General features: G+C 32.7%; 1 protein-coding gene across 1 annotated transcript; it reads right to left on the reverse strand.

Annotated features, from left to right (window-relative positions):
* Positions 1-4700: 4700 nt before the first annotated feature.
* Positions 4701-14430, reverse strand: LOC114415526 (probable trehalose-phosphate phosphatase C). Its single transcript, XM_028380262.1, has 11 exons — positions 14307-14430; positions 8746-8836; positions 8393-8602; positions 7632-7772; positions 7467-7538; positions 7251-7376; positions 6834-6887; positions 5895-5996; positions 5658-5735; positions 5421-5561; positions 4701-5113 (listed from the first exon to the last, which is right to left on the reverse strand). Exons 2-11 carry the CDS (start codon positions 8779-8781, stop codon positions 4970-4972), a joined length of 1104 nt encoding a protein of 367 aa, XP_028236063.1. The 5' UTR covers positions 8782-8836; positions 14307-14430; the 3' UTR covers positions 4701-4969.
* Positions 14431-15189: the final 759 nt, after the last annotated feature.

The raw sequence follows: 15189 nt of genomic DNA on the forward strand, positions 1-15189 counted from the left end.
AATATATTTGCTTTATCTGAATATAAAATATGGATCATCTTTTTTTCCCACTTATTTGGTAATTGATAAAATTATTTGTTTCTCGGGATTTATTTGCTACATTCTTACCTACTCTCATGTATTAATTCTTATTGTTGTTTCATGGCAGGTGAAGATTATAAAGTGTTTAATCGAAAACTTTGTAGTTGACATATCTTTCAATCAGATTGATGGTTTAGGTACACTTTGTTTTCTTGAGGAGGTGATCATTCATTCTGACCTAAGTTCTGCTCGTCAAGCTTCAATTTTTATTTTTTATTTATTTTTCAGAAATCTCTAACAAGTAGTTTTGTGTTGCAGGTTGACAATTTAATAAGAAAAGAACATTTATTCAAAGAAAGTATTATACTGATCAAAGCTTGGTCATATTATGAGAGTCGCATCTTGGGATCTCAGCACGGACTCCTTTCAACCTATGGGTTGGAAATCTTAATCATATATTTATTCAATATCTATAGTCACACGCTTGCAGGACCCCTTGAGGTGACAAACTTTTTTGCTTTTATGTATATATTATTGTTTGCTTAGGTGTGTGTATATGGATATATACACACACTGAAATTTACGTTATTCTTATCCTATTGTTGGCATATCTTAGGTACTTTTTCAATTTCTGAACTTCTTCAGTAAATTTGACTGGAACAAGTATTGCATTAGCTTGAGAGGGCCGGTGCCTATTAGGTCACTGCCTAAAATGAAAGGTACGCCACTTTTTCTGTGTCCATCATATCTGTGTTAACATATTCTATGAACTATGATTGATGACCCTTTTTCTTTTCCACTTTCATGAATCCGAAAACATGATAGCTGAGCCTCCACGATATGCACGAAAGAATTGCCCAGAATTACTACTGAGTGAAAAATTCCTTGATTCATGCGAGTCCAACTATGGCGTTAAGCTTAGCTACCGAGAAATCAGAGACAAACCTTTTGTCTGTAAACACCTGAATATTGTAGATCCGCTGCGTGCTAACAATAACCTGGGACGTAGCATTAGTCGAGGTATAACTTAATTTGATTCTTTTTCCTGAAGATGATGATGTTTCTATTGCACTAGAAATAAGGTGTAGCTAGAATGGGGGAAAAGCACGTTTATTTGTTCCCTTGATACAGAAGGTGCATGATTTTTGTGTCTACAATATATTCTTTTCCTTTTAAATGTAGTATTTTGGCTGATAATACATTTTCTCCATAAATGGAACTTTTGATAAAAAAAATTAAAATATTCTTTACAAACAATTGTAGATTATGATGCAAATAATTACAATGCATCCAAACTATGGCAAATTTCAGATACCCTTTTAATGCTGTGTTAAATCTGATTTGCAACAATAATCCATATACAGGCTAGCCGATGATTTTTGTGGTCTCTCTTCGGTGCTCCACCTATGGTATCTTTAAAGTAGCTATATTACACTCAGATTTTTTTTAAATAAAATAAAATCCTTTATTTTATTTATGTGTCTTTTGCTTAAGAAGCTTATTAATTTTCCATTTTACTTGTATTTCTAAGTCTCTAATCTGATTGTTTGATTATATATAATATACTTTGCAGGTAACTTCTGTAGGATAAAAGGTGCATTTTCTTTGGGTGCTAAGCGGATAGAGAGGTTGCTGTCTTGCACAGAAGATAACATCATAGCTGAATTTGATTTGTTCTTCACGAATTCGTGGGACAGAAACGGCAATGGTTACTGGGTCGATACCGAAACCTATAATCTGCTTATAAGGAATAAAAGTGTTGAAACTAGCCATGAATATGCGGTTGAGCAGCCTCATGGTGTTTCCCAAAATCCTGATAATCAGTCAGAAGAATCAAAGCAAATGTCTGGAACTTCTGATGTAATTGTTGCTAATACCATGAACAATAAGGTACTTGCTAATAGAGGCCAAAGTCCTACATATTCATCAAATGAAGCTCATGACATGCATCACTTTCCTGAGTTTTATTCCAGTTCAGAATTTTCTCATTTGTATGGTGAAGCTCCATCCCATCATCACCACAACACCGGATTTTCGTCCGAAATTCAGCAATCATATGGGCAGATTTCAGATGATTGGAGAAGTGAACATGCATTTGACCCAGAAAATACTTCAAGTGGTTATTATTATGATTATGAATATGACTTTGGTGTCAATTATGAAAATGTCTTTCCTACTGATGAGGCAATGCTGATGCATCAGCATCAGGAGGAGTTTGGATTTCCTAATTTGAATGAATATCAGCAAGCAGCAGTGAATGTGAATTCAAGTGATGTACCTTTTCCACCACCACCACCCCATGTTTTAGCTTCAGGATACATGCATGAAAACTCATTCGGGGTGCTTTATGGAAACTGGATTGATCAATCAACTATAGGCACTGACTTGCGTGAGAACACAAGTACTGAATCAACCACTTCAAGAGTTCAAGCTCTTCAATTAGGTTCAAGTCAGAGAGATGTAATTGATAACAAAAATTTTCCACCAGTTGAAGGTGGTTCCTCTGGACCATCATTTCAAGTTCCTACCATGTTCCCATTCTACAATCTTCCTACTGAAACTACTTTTGCAGCCACCAATTATGATATATTGGATGGTGACTTTGAAACACATTATATGAATCTTCAATATGGAAGGCTTTGTAAGAATCCAAAATCACTGCCAATGCATTTAAGGGAACAATTTCCATGGTATGGGAAACCTAAAGGTGTCTTCAACATTGAGGAGCATGCTCATCCCCCAGTTCGAGTGATGCTGCCTCAACGTGCTTCTCGCTTGCGTGGGAATACTAATCAAAGTGTTGGTTTTTGGCTTCCAAGATTTAGTGACGGGACTGGGACTTTCTTTCCAAAGCCTTCAAGTTCTTATCACGAGGTTAATATCCAAACCATCATTTCTAGTATGAAGGTGTAATCACACGCGTTTGGTTTGGTTTGTTGTGTCAGTGTCTCACTAAGGGAAAATGTTGCTTGTGAGATTAGGACTCAAAACATTTTATAGAGCATAACATGCTTTCCATGTTTAACTTTTCAGCTGTGGTTTTGGAGGAGAAATCGTCTTCAACAAGATCGTTACATCGAATATCAGAGATATGAAAGGAAGGATAACAATGGTGAAAGGGAACACAATTTGTTTTCTAATTCAGAGGCAAGGTTGGCTGACCTTGGTCAGTACAAATTAGAGAATCCAGGTATGTGGTTCTTTCTTTGCGGCCAACGTACCATATGACATTTATCTATCCACCAACAATTCTTATAGTACTAGTGAGATTTATTGTCACTGCCTCATGTATCCATATGATAAAAAAAAGTATAAGTACGCTTGTGTTTGGTTTTCTCGGACCATTTCTCAGGTTCAAATGAATCATCACAGAAAGATGAAAGGAAGGATAAAGACGGTGAAAGGGAACAAAATTTGCTTTTGAATTCAGAGAGAATGTTTCCTAGTCTTGGCCGGTACAAATTTGAGAATCCAGGTATTTTGTTCTTTCTCCGCGGCCAACTACCATATGATATTTATCCACCACCAATTCTTGGTACTAGTGATGTTACTACCCTTTCTCCACCAACTTTTATCTTGATTAAAATAAGTATCCATATGATAAGAAAATATAGGCCATGATTATAATAAGTAGCTTGTGGTTTGTTCTGTTGGACCATTTCTCAGGTTCAAACGAATCATCAAATCAAGGTGAAAGCTCACACAGTGGTACTAGTAAGGTGCCAAATATTGGAACTGGAAGAGATTCTAAAAGTTCTTCTACACAGCAGCCCTCGTCGTCAAAAAATCCTTAGGTAATGCTTTATTTTATTTTATTTCTTTTCTTCTCCCACCCATTAGTGCTTATATCTTTAACACCCCCTTCGATAAATGATAGATAAGATGAAATTAAATTGAGAGCCAACAGAAAATCTATTTTGTAGAATTTCATTGATGTCAGTTTGTTTCCTTCTATAGCCTGTGCTATATAGAAAACGGTTAGATACTAAATTCATGCTTATAAAACAAACTAAATAACTAATCCCAAGTAGCTTAGTTTGCTTTGTGCTTGATCAGCTCAATCAAATCAATTCTTTAGCGCAGTTTCTTAGCCAGTGGGCTTGAGTTTGTTTTTTTAAACCTGCAATGTCTAACAAGCTCTGGTGATGATTTACATTACATGGAAAAAAAAAAGGGAAAACAGAACAAAATAATATACCATGTGTGTATAGATTGTGGCCAGCAATTATTGGTTAGGTTCATAAGAATGCGATTGCGACAAATTTACTAGTTATTATCCGCAATAAGTGTAGATGACTTTTTATCAGAATTTCCTGTGATCATTTATGATGATTTGCTGCATTCAACAGGGTTCAAAAAGAGGGACATTCGGTCATTAAACGGAGATGCTGATTACTTGCTTGGCCAGAAATATTTTCCTTTCCTTGTCTGTGCCTCCCTTACTAGGGTGAAGCTTGAAAAAGTGAACCATTTATACAAAGAGAGTGTGATAATAGTGAGATTACTCATATGTCCTCCCTACATGTGTGTCATTCAAAGATGGCATGAAGAGGGATTCATGTAGCTGAAAAGAGAGTATCTGTTATCTTCAATTTACCATCCCCATTGTCTGGGGCGTGTTTTTGAGTATGCAAATTAACGTATAGACAATTTATTCCTTGTCAAATGTTATGAAAGACTTTATTTAAACTTCTGCTTTTACTGCCTTTGAAATGTTATCATGAATGTCTTGATGTCAAAAGATAAGAAGTTATTCTTTATTGGAACCCTTTTTACAAGCTGGAAATATACATATACATCGTGGTTATTTTACAAACCAACTACTAAAAAAGAAATTAACATTCATCCCACTTCTCCAAATCCATCGTGGGAATTAAGTAACTATATGCACTTCAAAATTCTCCCTCTGATGATGATCGATGCCTTAACCAAAATTTAAAGGCATGCTTTAGTAAGAGGTTCTCCTCCATTTTGCCAACCGCGACAAAAAGATTAGTACTTCAGATGGGTCACGCAAAGAGTATAAAGCGTTAGTTTCTCTTGGAATTGAAGACACTATAATTGGATAACCTTGCTCTCTACTCTGTATGACCTGCAGAAATTTGACAAAAGCAGTAAAAAAATAAGTTATAGCCTTTAATTAGGAAAATAGAAAAGAAAAAAAAAATGTGAACAGAAGTTATCTTATCATCCCACCAGACAGTTTATTTTTGCTCAAGTATGCTTTTAAACGATTATGAGTTAATGACTTTAACATGACACAAACCATTACCTTGACTTTTAGTCCTAGTATGGAGAATATAAAAAATTCTTAGCTATTCTGTTGTAATATATCTAATTATATTATGTAAAGGTTAAGAATGTTGCAGACAAGAGAGAGAACTAGAGTAAGCGTATACCTTAAAAGCATCTTCATCAGTTCTATCATCGCCAATATACACAGGAAGGATATCACTGCAACTGCTTAATCCTAATGTGTCAAGAAAATACTCTACAGCATTTCCTTTGTTCCACTTTATAGATGGCCTTATTTCCATAACCTACAAATAAGCAGTATTCAGTGCTTTGGTTCAAAACCTATAGAATTGAGTCTATCATAAACAGGTAGAATTAAAAATGTATATGATTTGGGATACCTTTTTACCCTCTGTCAAGCAAAATTGTGGATTATTTTCAAGCACGGACTTCACTTTCTCTTCCAAAACATCATAATCCTGGATTTCAACATCATTCATTACCTTTAAATCTAGAGATACTTTTAAAAAAAATAGGAGAATAAATATTGCTCACTAAATTAAATATTGTCAAGCAATGAGGAAAAGAGAAATGCCAAGAAAGAAAAGAATGATAAGAAATTAGAAATTAAAGGTTACCTTTTCTTGGACCTGCCGGAAATGTACAGAGAGGCAGAATCCGTTGTCCTCTATCATTGCTCCTTTTATTTCCTTTACTTCATTCTTTAGTACTCTTATTATCTGTTGGCACAAACAGTCAATCATTCAGTAAACTGTTAAATTTGACCCCTCTAACTCCAACTTGCATAACATTTACCAGTAATAATTGAACCATATTTATGCCTAATTAAGTAGTTTTTCTTACAATAAATTCATTCATTCAATTTTTTGTATACTGGACAGAGAGTACGTATATTATCCATAAAAGTGTTTGATGGAAGGGAAGAATTTGAGTTTATTAGGCATTCTCTTGTATCATCTACTAATTTAAGACATAACAGATTATTTATTTATTTAGATTGCTGGATAATAGATATTTAATTATTATAATTGGTCTTTGAGCTTTCATAGAGCTTAAACTTTTAAGTGATGAAGGATTTTTATCTAATATTATATCCTTAACATGTTAAATTATTTTTTCAAAAATTAATATTTATTGGAGACCTTAAGAGCATACAAAGACGACTATTTTTTCTCCCCATACCATTTATTTCATACCTAATGATTAGTTAAGATTGGAATCATATATCACTTGATTAAGAAACTCGATTAAGAAACTCAAACAACACTCCTTGGTTTTATATTTATTGTTTAACACATCCAACTTTCCTTAAAAAAAACACATCCAGTTTTTACTTTTAATAAGAAAAAATATGAGTAATAATGCTTGAACTCTAAACTACATCATCGATCGTAAATGATTGGAAAGCAAAATATTTTATTTCATCTTTTAAGAGCTAGTGGTTGAAATTCTTAATTACTATATACTGTACATAAGAACCAATTAAATCAAGGAACGAGAAATATGGAAAGATCAATACGCAAAACCATAAAACGGCCATGTGTAATTTTACTGACCTCTCGAATTGCAGGCAAAAACTTCTTCGCAGGTTGAAAGGGAACCTCAATGCCCTAAAAATTGAAAATATTAACATTAATGATTCAAGAGTGACATTTAATTTAAGAAAATAAAAAAACAGTGACGAGTGCAAATTTATATTATAAAAAGTCATACATGCTTTATACCCCAAGAGAAAATTCTCACTAATTTACGATTATAAGTTATAACGCACATATATATATTGCAGTAAAAAAGAAAACACATACAAATATTACAGTAAAAAAATGGTTATAGCATATTTTAAACTTTATTTTACAAAAAAAATACATAGAATTCAATATTAAATTCTCTTTTTGTTTATATAACTATTTCCTAAAGAAATACGCAGTCTTAAAAGGGTTCAACAAAATAATTGTCAGCACCGAGTTACTAACATTTGTGTTACGGGCAATGCCAAAATGCTTGCCGTCAGAAGATGTAACTGGCATTGAAGGTGCCATTATGTCCATGCCATGGCTCCCAGCATAATATAAATTATTTAACTTCACAAAATCTTTTACCTGAACCACAAAATAAGGAGAAAATTAAAGAAAGAAAAAGAAAACGTAAACTTATAACTCTAATTCGGCTCCGAATATTGATCAACTTACCTTATCTCTGCTTCTTCCACTAATGATTGCTGTTGGAAAGTAAGTAGCAATTTCATACACTGCTGCACGCATCTGCCATTTACATTATACGCAAAATGCACTCAATTACAAGTTATATACGACAATTAGTAGAAAGAGTATAGAAAAAAGTATTTAATTAATTACCTCATCAGACATGAAAGCGCGATCAGGGTCATTTACAATTGGTGATAAGGTACCATCGTAGTCCAAAAAAACAATGATCCTCTTCCCATTGGCGCCTTTCATCAACCTATCAAACGTGTTCAATGCAGAGGGGTGCCTTACCTAGTCACACAAACAAATATCACATAACATGAGTTGGAAAAACCCCAAGTGCACGGTATCTTCATGAACTGATAAAACTGTTCGCTCTTGTATTTGTTACTTGGTTCTATATGTCACACTTAAAAAAAAAACACAGTTTTATCTTTTATATGAGAATTTATAATTTATTGTATCATGTGTCTCCTTCAAGCAGTTGTCTTCTAGAGTGGATTTGATTCAGATGATGAAAATAGAAAAGATACAAATAAAAGAGAAATGTTTATATTAAAATAAAGTATAAAATGTGAGTCCCATAAAAAAAATACAAAAATTCTTTAATATTATTTTTTCTCTCTCTATCAAACCCACCATAATAGTGTCCAGTGGGGGAGCAAGAACAAAAGTGTTTAAAGAAATTATTATTTTTTTATTATAAAAAGTTTACTTTACTTTTATTTTCTTTTTTTATAGTTTTTTTTAAGGGAAGGGAGGATTTTGTGTATCATGTATGTAATGGCAATATGATATAGTGGATTTTTTTTATCACATGAGAATAGTTTAATCCAAAAATCTTAAACACTTATTTTGAAATTAAAACAAATGAAAATGGGTCATATTGTGCTTACTGGGTTGGTACTTACCACCCATGAATTATAGCTAGAGAGAGTGAACATGGAATTGGTTTGGGTATGATCAGTGAAGTTCAGTGTAGTCCTTCGAATTAATGAATTTTCATGAGCATCAATTGAGTCCTCCTTTGCTTTGAAAATTGACTGCTGTATCCGTTTAGTGCTATGTGATGTTTGAAACCCCATGGCCTCCCGTAGCTGTGTGAACTTCCTCTTGATAATCTAATATATACCACAAATTTACAACAAAAAAGGAAGAAGAAAATACTAGTTAGATTACTTCTTCGAAAACTGCTGCTTAAACGTAACGTTTGTGTCAATAAGAATAACAAGAGAAAAGATATGAGGGCATGTGTTTGATTTACCTTGAAAGTGACAAGGAGAATAAATAAATATTTCATATTTGATTGAAATCTCCGGCGGTAATTCCTTTCAACTCTTTCAGTCGCTAATTTCCTGAAAACAAAACAGTAAAGATCTGAATCAACATAATAACAAATTTTATCGTTATTAAACAAACGGAAGAAATAAATAATAGAAAAGCTTCAACATAATATCACATTAATTAATGCATCAACAAATAATTATTGAACAATCATTTTTCTTTCGGACCCACTTGTTTTCCATCTTTATCAATCACAAACCAAACGAGAATTAAAAAAAAAGCTAATGAATAGGGCCTAATTTTTTCATGGGCTCCAAGCCCAACTAATAATGAACGGAATCAGCCGGATAACAAGAAAAAAATGTTGTGTCAAATTGTTCCATATGTGGTCCATTGACCCAAAAACCCTGTGTGGGTCCCACGGTTAGAAATGATGGGATATTGATTAGAACAAAACATTTCCAACCAAAAAAATGTTTATTATTTTTTCATTTTTGTTAACCCTGTTCTCAATTTTATCCTTCATATTTTCATTTTTTTTCATGAAACATATGATTGCTATTAAAATAATAAAATGTAATAACAATTTAATTTTTCTATTTTGGAAAATTATATTTAACTAATTTTTTATAGTGCAGTTATGGAAGCATAATATTTTCTGTTTTTTACAAGTTGATGGTTGGCATTTATAGTTCATTTTATGTTTAGGAAATAATAATTATTTTTGATTAATTTTAGAGAATATTAAAAATATTTATTTTTGGAAAGCGAAACTTAGACATTATAAAAATATAAATTTTTCAGTCTTCATAAGTATTCAAAACCACCTTAAATTTCAACTAAATTTAGTTAAGTTAGGTGCACTTACTTAAGGAGGTAAAATTCTTTTAATATCTTTTTTTTTTCATTTTCAAAACTCAAATTTAATATCTTATTTATGAAAACCAAACTTGAGTCAGCAAACTACTAAGTTGAATACACTGCAGTGTTATTGAAAAAAACATAACATAGGTGTAATCATGTCATGCTCTAGTCAAATGGTTCAGCATGCTTCAAGCAATTCACTAATGTAGTTGTCCACCAAAATCATGACAAATCTTGCTCTGGTAGACAGGCTCCATTAAATATGCTCGATCTTTAAATTGCCTCGAAAGGAAGAGCAGTTGCTGTATTTGTTTGCTAATATATCTATCATAACGAAAAAGCTAAAACTAAAACAAAGGTATGATCAACAATAAATGGTCGGTTATGCTGGCGACATAAAAAAATGGAGGTGAATCGATCAAAATCATGTGTACTAGATAATTCAATAAAGACTACACTTGAAGTGCTTCAAATAGTTTTGTCTAGGAAGTCACTTTCACCTATCAAGTTCAAGAACAATTTTAATATGCAAAAACGTCTTCTGGCCATTTTCAATCATTCTGGAGAAAGAAACCATCAGCTCACAAATGTTTTCAGTGGGCAAGTAATTAAGGAATAAAGTTAGCTACACAACATGGATGTCATTTTCCACAAGTAAAATTTTTCTTCTGTCGTTTAGACAGATAATACATGGAAACAATACAAAAAACAAAAGGGCAATATTACATTATTGAAACATAAGATTTGACAACTTGTCCCCATACAAAGTCAAAGTTTGAAAGACTTATGTGGTAAAGTAGGGTAGGATATTAGTCGATTCTGACTCAGATGAATGTGACACATAATGTAAGTTATATCAACTACCCAAGTACCCCTAACACTCCTCTTCTAACTGATCTATGTGTGTTGGTTAGCTTTTGGCTCCACTCAACTACCCAAGTACCCCTAACACTCCTCTTCTAACTGAATCAGTTTCTTTCCACCTTCATTGACTAATCCAATCAAGCTCTAATATGTAGCTTGACTATGACATATAATGTAAGTTATATCAATTAATAATCTTTCAGACAGTCTCACATGACACAGCAGTGGTTAGGCACGTCATCTATTGCTAGTGGGTTTCATTATGAGATCAATAGTAACAACAATAATCAGATTCAGGTGAACTCTAGGAAAAGGGCTTGCAATATCATATGTTGGAAACTAATAATGCATTTGAAGAGGTACATCTTATTTGACTGCTAGCTAGTTCAAATTAATATATTCAAGGAAATTACTTATCCTATTCTAAAAAACATAGGCACTAATTGACCAATCTAACAATATACCCATAATTGAAGTATCTACAGCCCTGGTGTGGATCCATCCTTGCCTAGGAAGATACTAACTAGAGTATAGGAAATTATATATGTAAAAGAATACATAAGGAAATGCTAGCTGGCGAATTAAACTACAACAAATATGTCTGTTCTTCAAGTGCACTAAATAAGGTGAAATAAAATCTTGAAGAAAAATGCTCTTTTAGATCAAGGTAGATCATAGGAGTGTAAAATGGTTTCCAATGAAACAATATATAGGTTTTACCTGCCATTGAATAAACAAATCTTTAGCTTTACTAATAATTGACAAACAGATTAGACATAAATTGGAAATTGACTTTTACTTTCCAGAAAAATAATTAAGACAGGAAATTTTATCAAGACAAGTTTGCCTTTATAATTAAATATAGTTAAAGCCTAAACCACATAAGTATATATAAGCTAACTAAACGTGTGTGTGAGAGTGAATTAAACGTCCATTTATTCTGTGTCTAACGACATTTCATGCCCACAGACTTTACCTTTATTTATGATCTATATATATATATTTCTTTCTATTATACATCACTTGTACCCCTAGATCCCAGAATAAACAAAACATGCTGGTTAGCAAAACAGTTTGAACTCTGTTTTTTCCTATAAAGAAAAGTGACAAATCAAGGTTGGTGAGCCTCTTCTCTCAGACCAAATTAACCACAGGTTTGTGAACAGTCTTTTTATAAAAACGAAAAAAGAAATATCAGAAATCAAACACATCACTATAATGAAAGGAAGAATCGACAAGTGTGACACACATCAATGGCACACGTGTAAGAACCAGAAACCAGAAACCAGAAACATATGCTCACATACTTTTTATCGGTTAGAAAAAAAAGTAAAAAAAAAAAAAAAAAGGAGTTGAAGTCTTGAAGATACGCCAAGTGAAAAAGGACTATTGACTTTTGAGGCCGAAAGTGTGAACACAAATAAAAACTAACAAGAAAAGTAATGTATTGGATATTTAGTTAATTTAATCATAGAAGGACAAATAGATTTCACGTGTCGGTTAACAAAATGGTTGATGCGAAAAGCTTGAGATACCGGGAAGTGTGAGGTGTACCCGGACATCCTAGTACGACAAACTGGTCAAGTCTAAAGATAATTATTTGTACCTAAAGCTGATTATTAATAATTCTTCACTAATAAACAACGTTATAAGTTATAACTAGTTTAATAAGTCTCCTAATTATAATTGGCAAAATCTTAAATCCTTTGGTCAAATATATTAAAATTATCGTTGTACACCTGTACTTTCTACCTTGGATGTATTAGTTAATTCTAGTAAAAGCGATGCAGAAAGTATATACTATAATTCCAATTCTAATAATCAAAAGAAGAATGAACTTATGATTGACGTGAAAAGCTGTCTAAACAGAAAATACCCTCATATCGTATAACAAAAGATAAAAGGACACGGTGAAGAAAAAATTAAATGGAAGGGTCCATACATGTTTCAGTCAGAGACACCTAGCGGATTCTTAAGATTGAGTCAATTAATTAACAACTAAGTGTTTAATGGAGCAACGAAAGACTAATATCAAATGTAACTAGTGAGTAAGCAGCATGAAAATTCCATGCAACATCCATATATGTCTTTGTCGCAATAGAAATCATGTTATTCTAATAAGGGCAGCAAATTAATATGACATTGATTCGAGTGTTTTGCAAAAGCTTCAATTTATATTTTTAAGGAAACATAAAAATGAGCTCAAAAGCCAAAGTTAACTACTACTTTGGTACCATTAATTAAAAGAAAAATTACGTGTTTTTGTACTATAAAAAAATATAGCAAATTAATTTCTGTGTGCACTACTGACTACAGATCTATTTCTTAAATTAAAAGGCAAAATCCGATTGAAGCAACGAAAATCTGGTGGCTATTTAATAGCCTCAATGCACTTGTCCTGGCTTATGGACAACAAAATCCAGCTCTTAAATTTTTACAGGGTCTGAACTGAAATCTTGTATTCTAACACGTTCATTCAACAAACCGACAGCTGCAGCAGCACACAGAAAAGACTCACTCATATTATAGTAGTATATAGATAAACCAGACAAGTCTTTCTCTTTCCTATAATAAATATTCTTGTCCAAGGGTGGTTGAGAGTTAAAGACTCAGAAGATGCTTGTTGCCGGCAATCGGCAATTCTACTTATTTTACATTTCCTAATGGAAAATACTAGAAGAAACTAAAACTATATATATACTATGTAATATATTTAGAAGAAAAAAAAAACCAATTTAATACTACTAGTACTACATAACAAGGTAACATAACATATCGGTGTTTATATTTATAAGGAGAAAAGAAAAAAGAAGAGAGCGAAAGGCAGAGGAGACTATGATAAGTTGACACGACAAAGAAAAGTGCATGAAGAGAGGTGTGTGTGTGTGAGGAAATTAAAGAAGTGTCAAATAGAGGACAGAAATAGAACATTTTTTTTTTCTATTGATCGTATTCCTATTCAAATCTATGACTACTGACTTTAACCGTTAACGAGGCACATGTCCTTTCACCCAATCTCTCACGTACTACTACTCTGCTGGATCCTTCGTTCGTTTCTTCTACTACTACAGTACCAAACTGAAATTGGGTCCAGATCCACGGGCCGTGGGCCCAAATCAGTGCCACGTGTACGGTACAAGAAAGCCCAAGAGCGCGTGGCAGTGACATTCTTGGGCCCTTGGGGCAATACGCTCTCTAGTGTAGCGCGTTGCTTGTAATTTGTATGGGAAAATACAAAAAGAAAAAAACCAAAAACTGAATTCCAACCGCTTTTTTCGTTTCTCGTGCACCACCCCTTCTTTTCCTTCTTCTTTTTCCCATGAAACCCAAAAACCATGATTATTATTAAATGTAATGGGAAAAAAGGGGAGAGGAAGAAAAGAAAAAAGAAAATAATAATGAGATGGGAGCCGTGATTCAAAGGGAATCAAAATCAACCAAAAAATAAATAAAAAGAATAACAACAACACCGATGAGGGTGAAGAAGAAAAAAAAATAGTGATGGTGAAGAAGGATATAATCTTACCGACAATTATTATTTTTATTATATTTTTTGTTTTAAAAAAAGAGAGAAAAATGGAATGGAATCGAAGGTGTTGAGGATACGACCACAAATGAATGACATGCAAGGAAGTGAAATGAACATATTAGCTTAATAATGCAATTTGGACAGCTGGATATAGAATAATGAGTTAATGACATTACTATATTGTAATAATAATCCAAGCAAAACAATAGACATGGCGATTCGCAAACAAATGAACATTTATACACAAACACAAAGAATAACATAGGTAGAGTGAGGAGGCATACCAAGATTATGGTGCCGGCGTTGCAACTTGCAAACACTTGTGACCTCTGAGAACTTTAAAAGAGAAGACGCGAGAGAGAGAGAGAGAGAGAGAGAGAGAGAGAGGGGAGAAGGGAGAGAAGAAGAGGGGAGTTATTTATAGAAGTGGGTTTAGAGGAGTATGGGGTTTGGGTGAGTGCCAAGTGCCAACGGTGGGCCATGCAAAGGGAGATTCCATTAACTGCTATTTTGAACTGCTTGCATGCTTAGAGGAAAATCATTCTTTGAAATTTGGGGTTCAAACCCTGTGCAATTACTAACATAGGTCTAAATTGTCTCTTTAATCACATCTTTCTATAAATACAACCCTCCTTGACATTTTTCAATATATAATCATGTCATGTTCTCAATTTCTGTTTTATTTTCTTTTGGTATGGGGCTATTCGTTTTTGTTTAGCTTTTGTAACTTGTGAGTTATGTTTCAAAGTTTCCTTATAGGTTAAGTGACCTCTCTCGGAAACTGTGTCTTAGTTAGTTTTTAAAAAGGATAACTTTACATTTTCTAAAAGCCTATTTAAATTTTAAAAAAATTAAGTATCAAATTTTAAAAAGTTACTATTAGCTGGTGTAATAAGTTCATCTGTTTATAAATGTAATACTAAATAATATAATATTGCATTAAATATAAATAATATACATATATTATAATTTACACTTAATAAAAATATATAATCATTAATAATATTTTCATAACCTTTTTTAGGCATACATACATATATATATATATATATATGCTTCCTATAGGTTTATTGGCATATTTTTAAAATTTATATATAATAAGTCATATAAATAAGTTTTTAGTTTAGATCAAACTTTTAATTAAAATGGTCAAACTAAGCTCAAAAT

Source organism: Glycine soja, chromosome 6 (assembly GCF_004193775.1).
Source record: "Glycine soja cultivar W05 chromosome 6, ASM419377v2, whole genome shotgun sequence".
In the NCBI taxonomy this organism is placed as follows: domain Eukaryota; kingdom Viridiplantae; phylum Streptophyta; class Magnoliopsida; order Fabales; family Fabaceae; genus Glycine; species Glycine soja.

What these genes read in the sequence shown, in the direction of transcription:
- LOC114415526 (XM_028380262.1), bottom strand. Translation starts at nt 8,781, where the DNA reads ATGAAATATTTATTTATTCTCCTTGTCACTTTCAAG. An exon ending in TTCTCCTTGTCACTTTCAAG is followed by an intron (nt 8,603 to 8,745) that starts GTAAATCAAACA and finishes GGTATATATTAG; the next exon opens with ATTATCAAGAGGAAGTTCAC. An exon ending in TTTTGCCTGCAATTCGAGAG is followed by an intron (nt 5,997 to 6,833) that starts GTCAGTAAAATT and finishes TTGTGCCAACAG; the next exon opens with ATAATAAGAGTACTAAAGAA.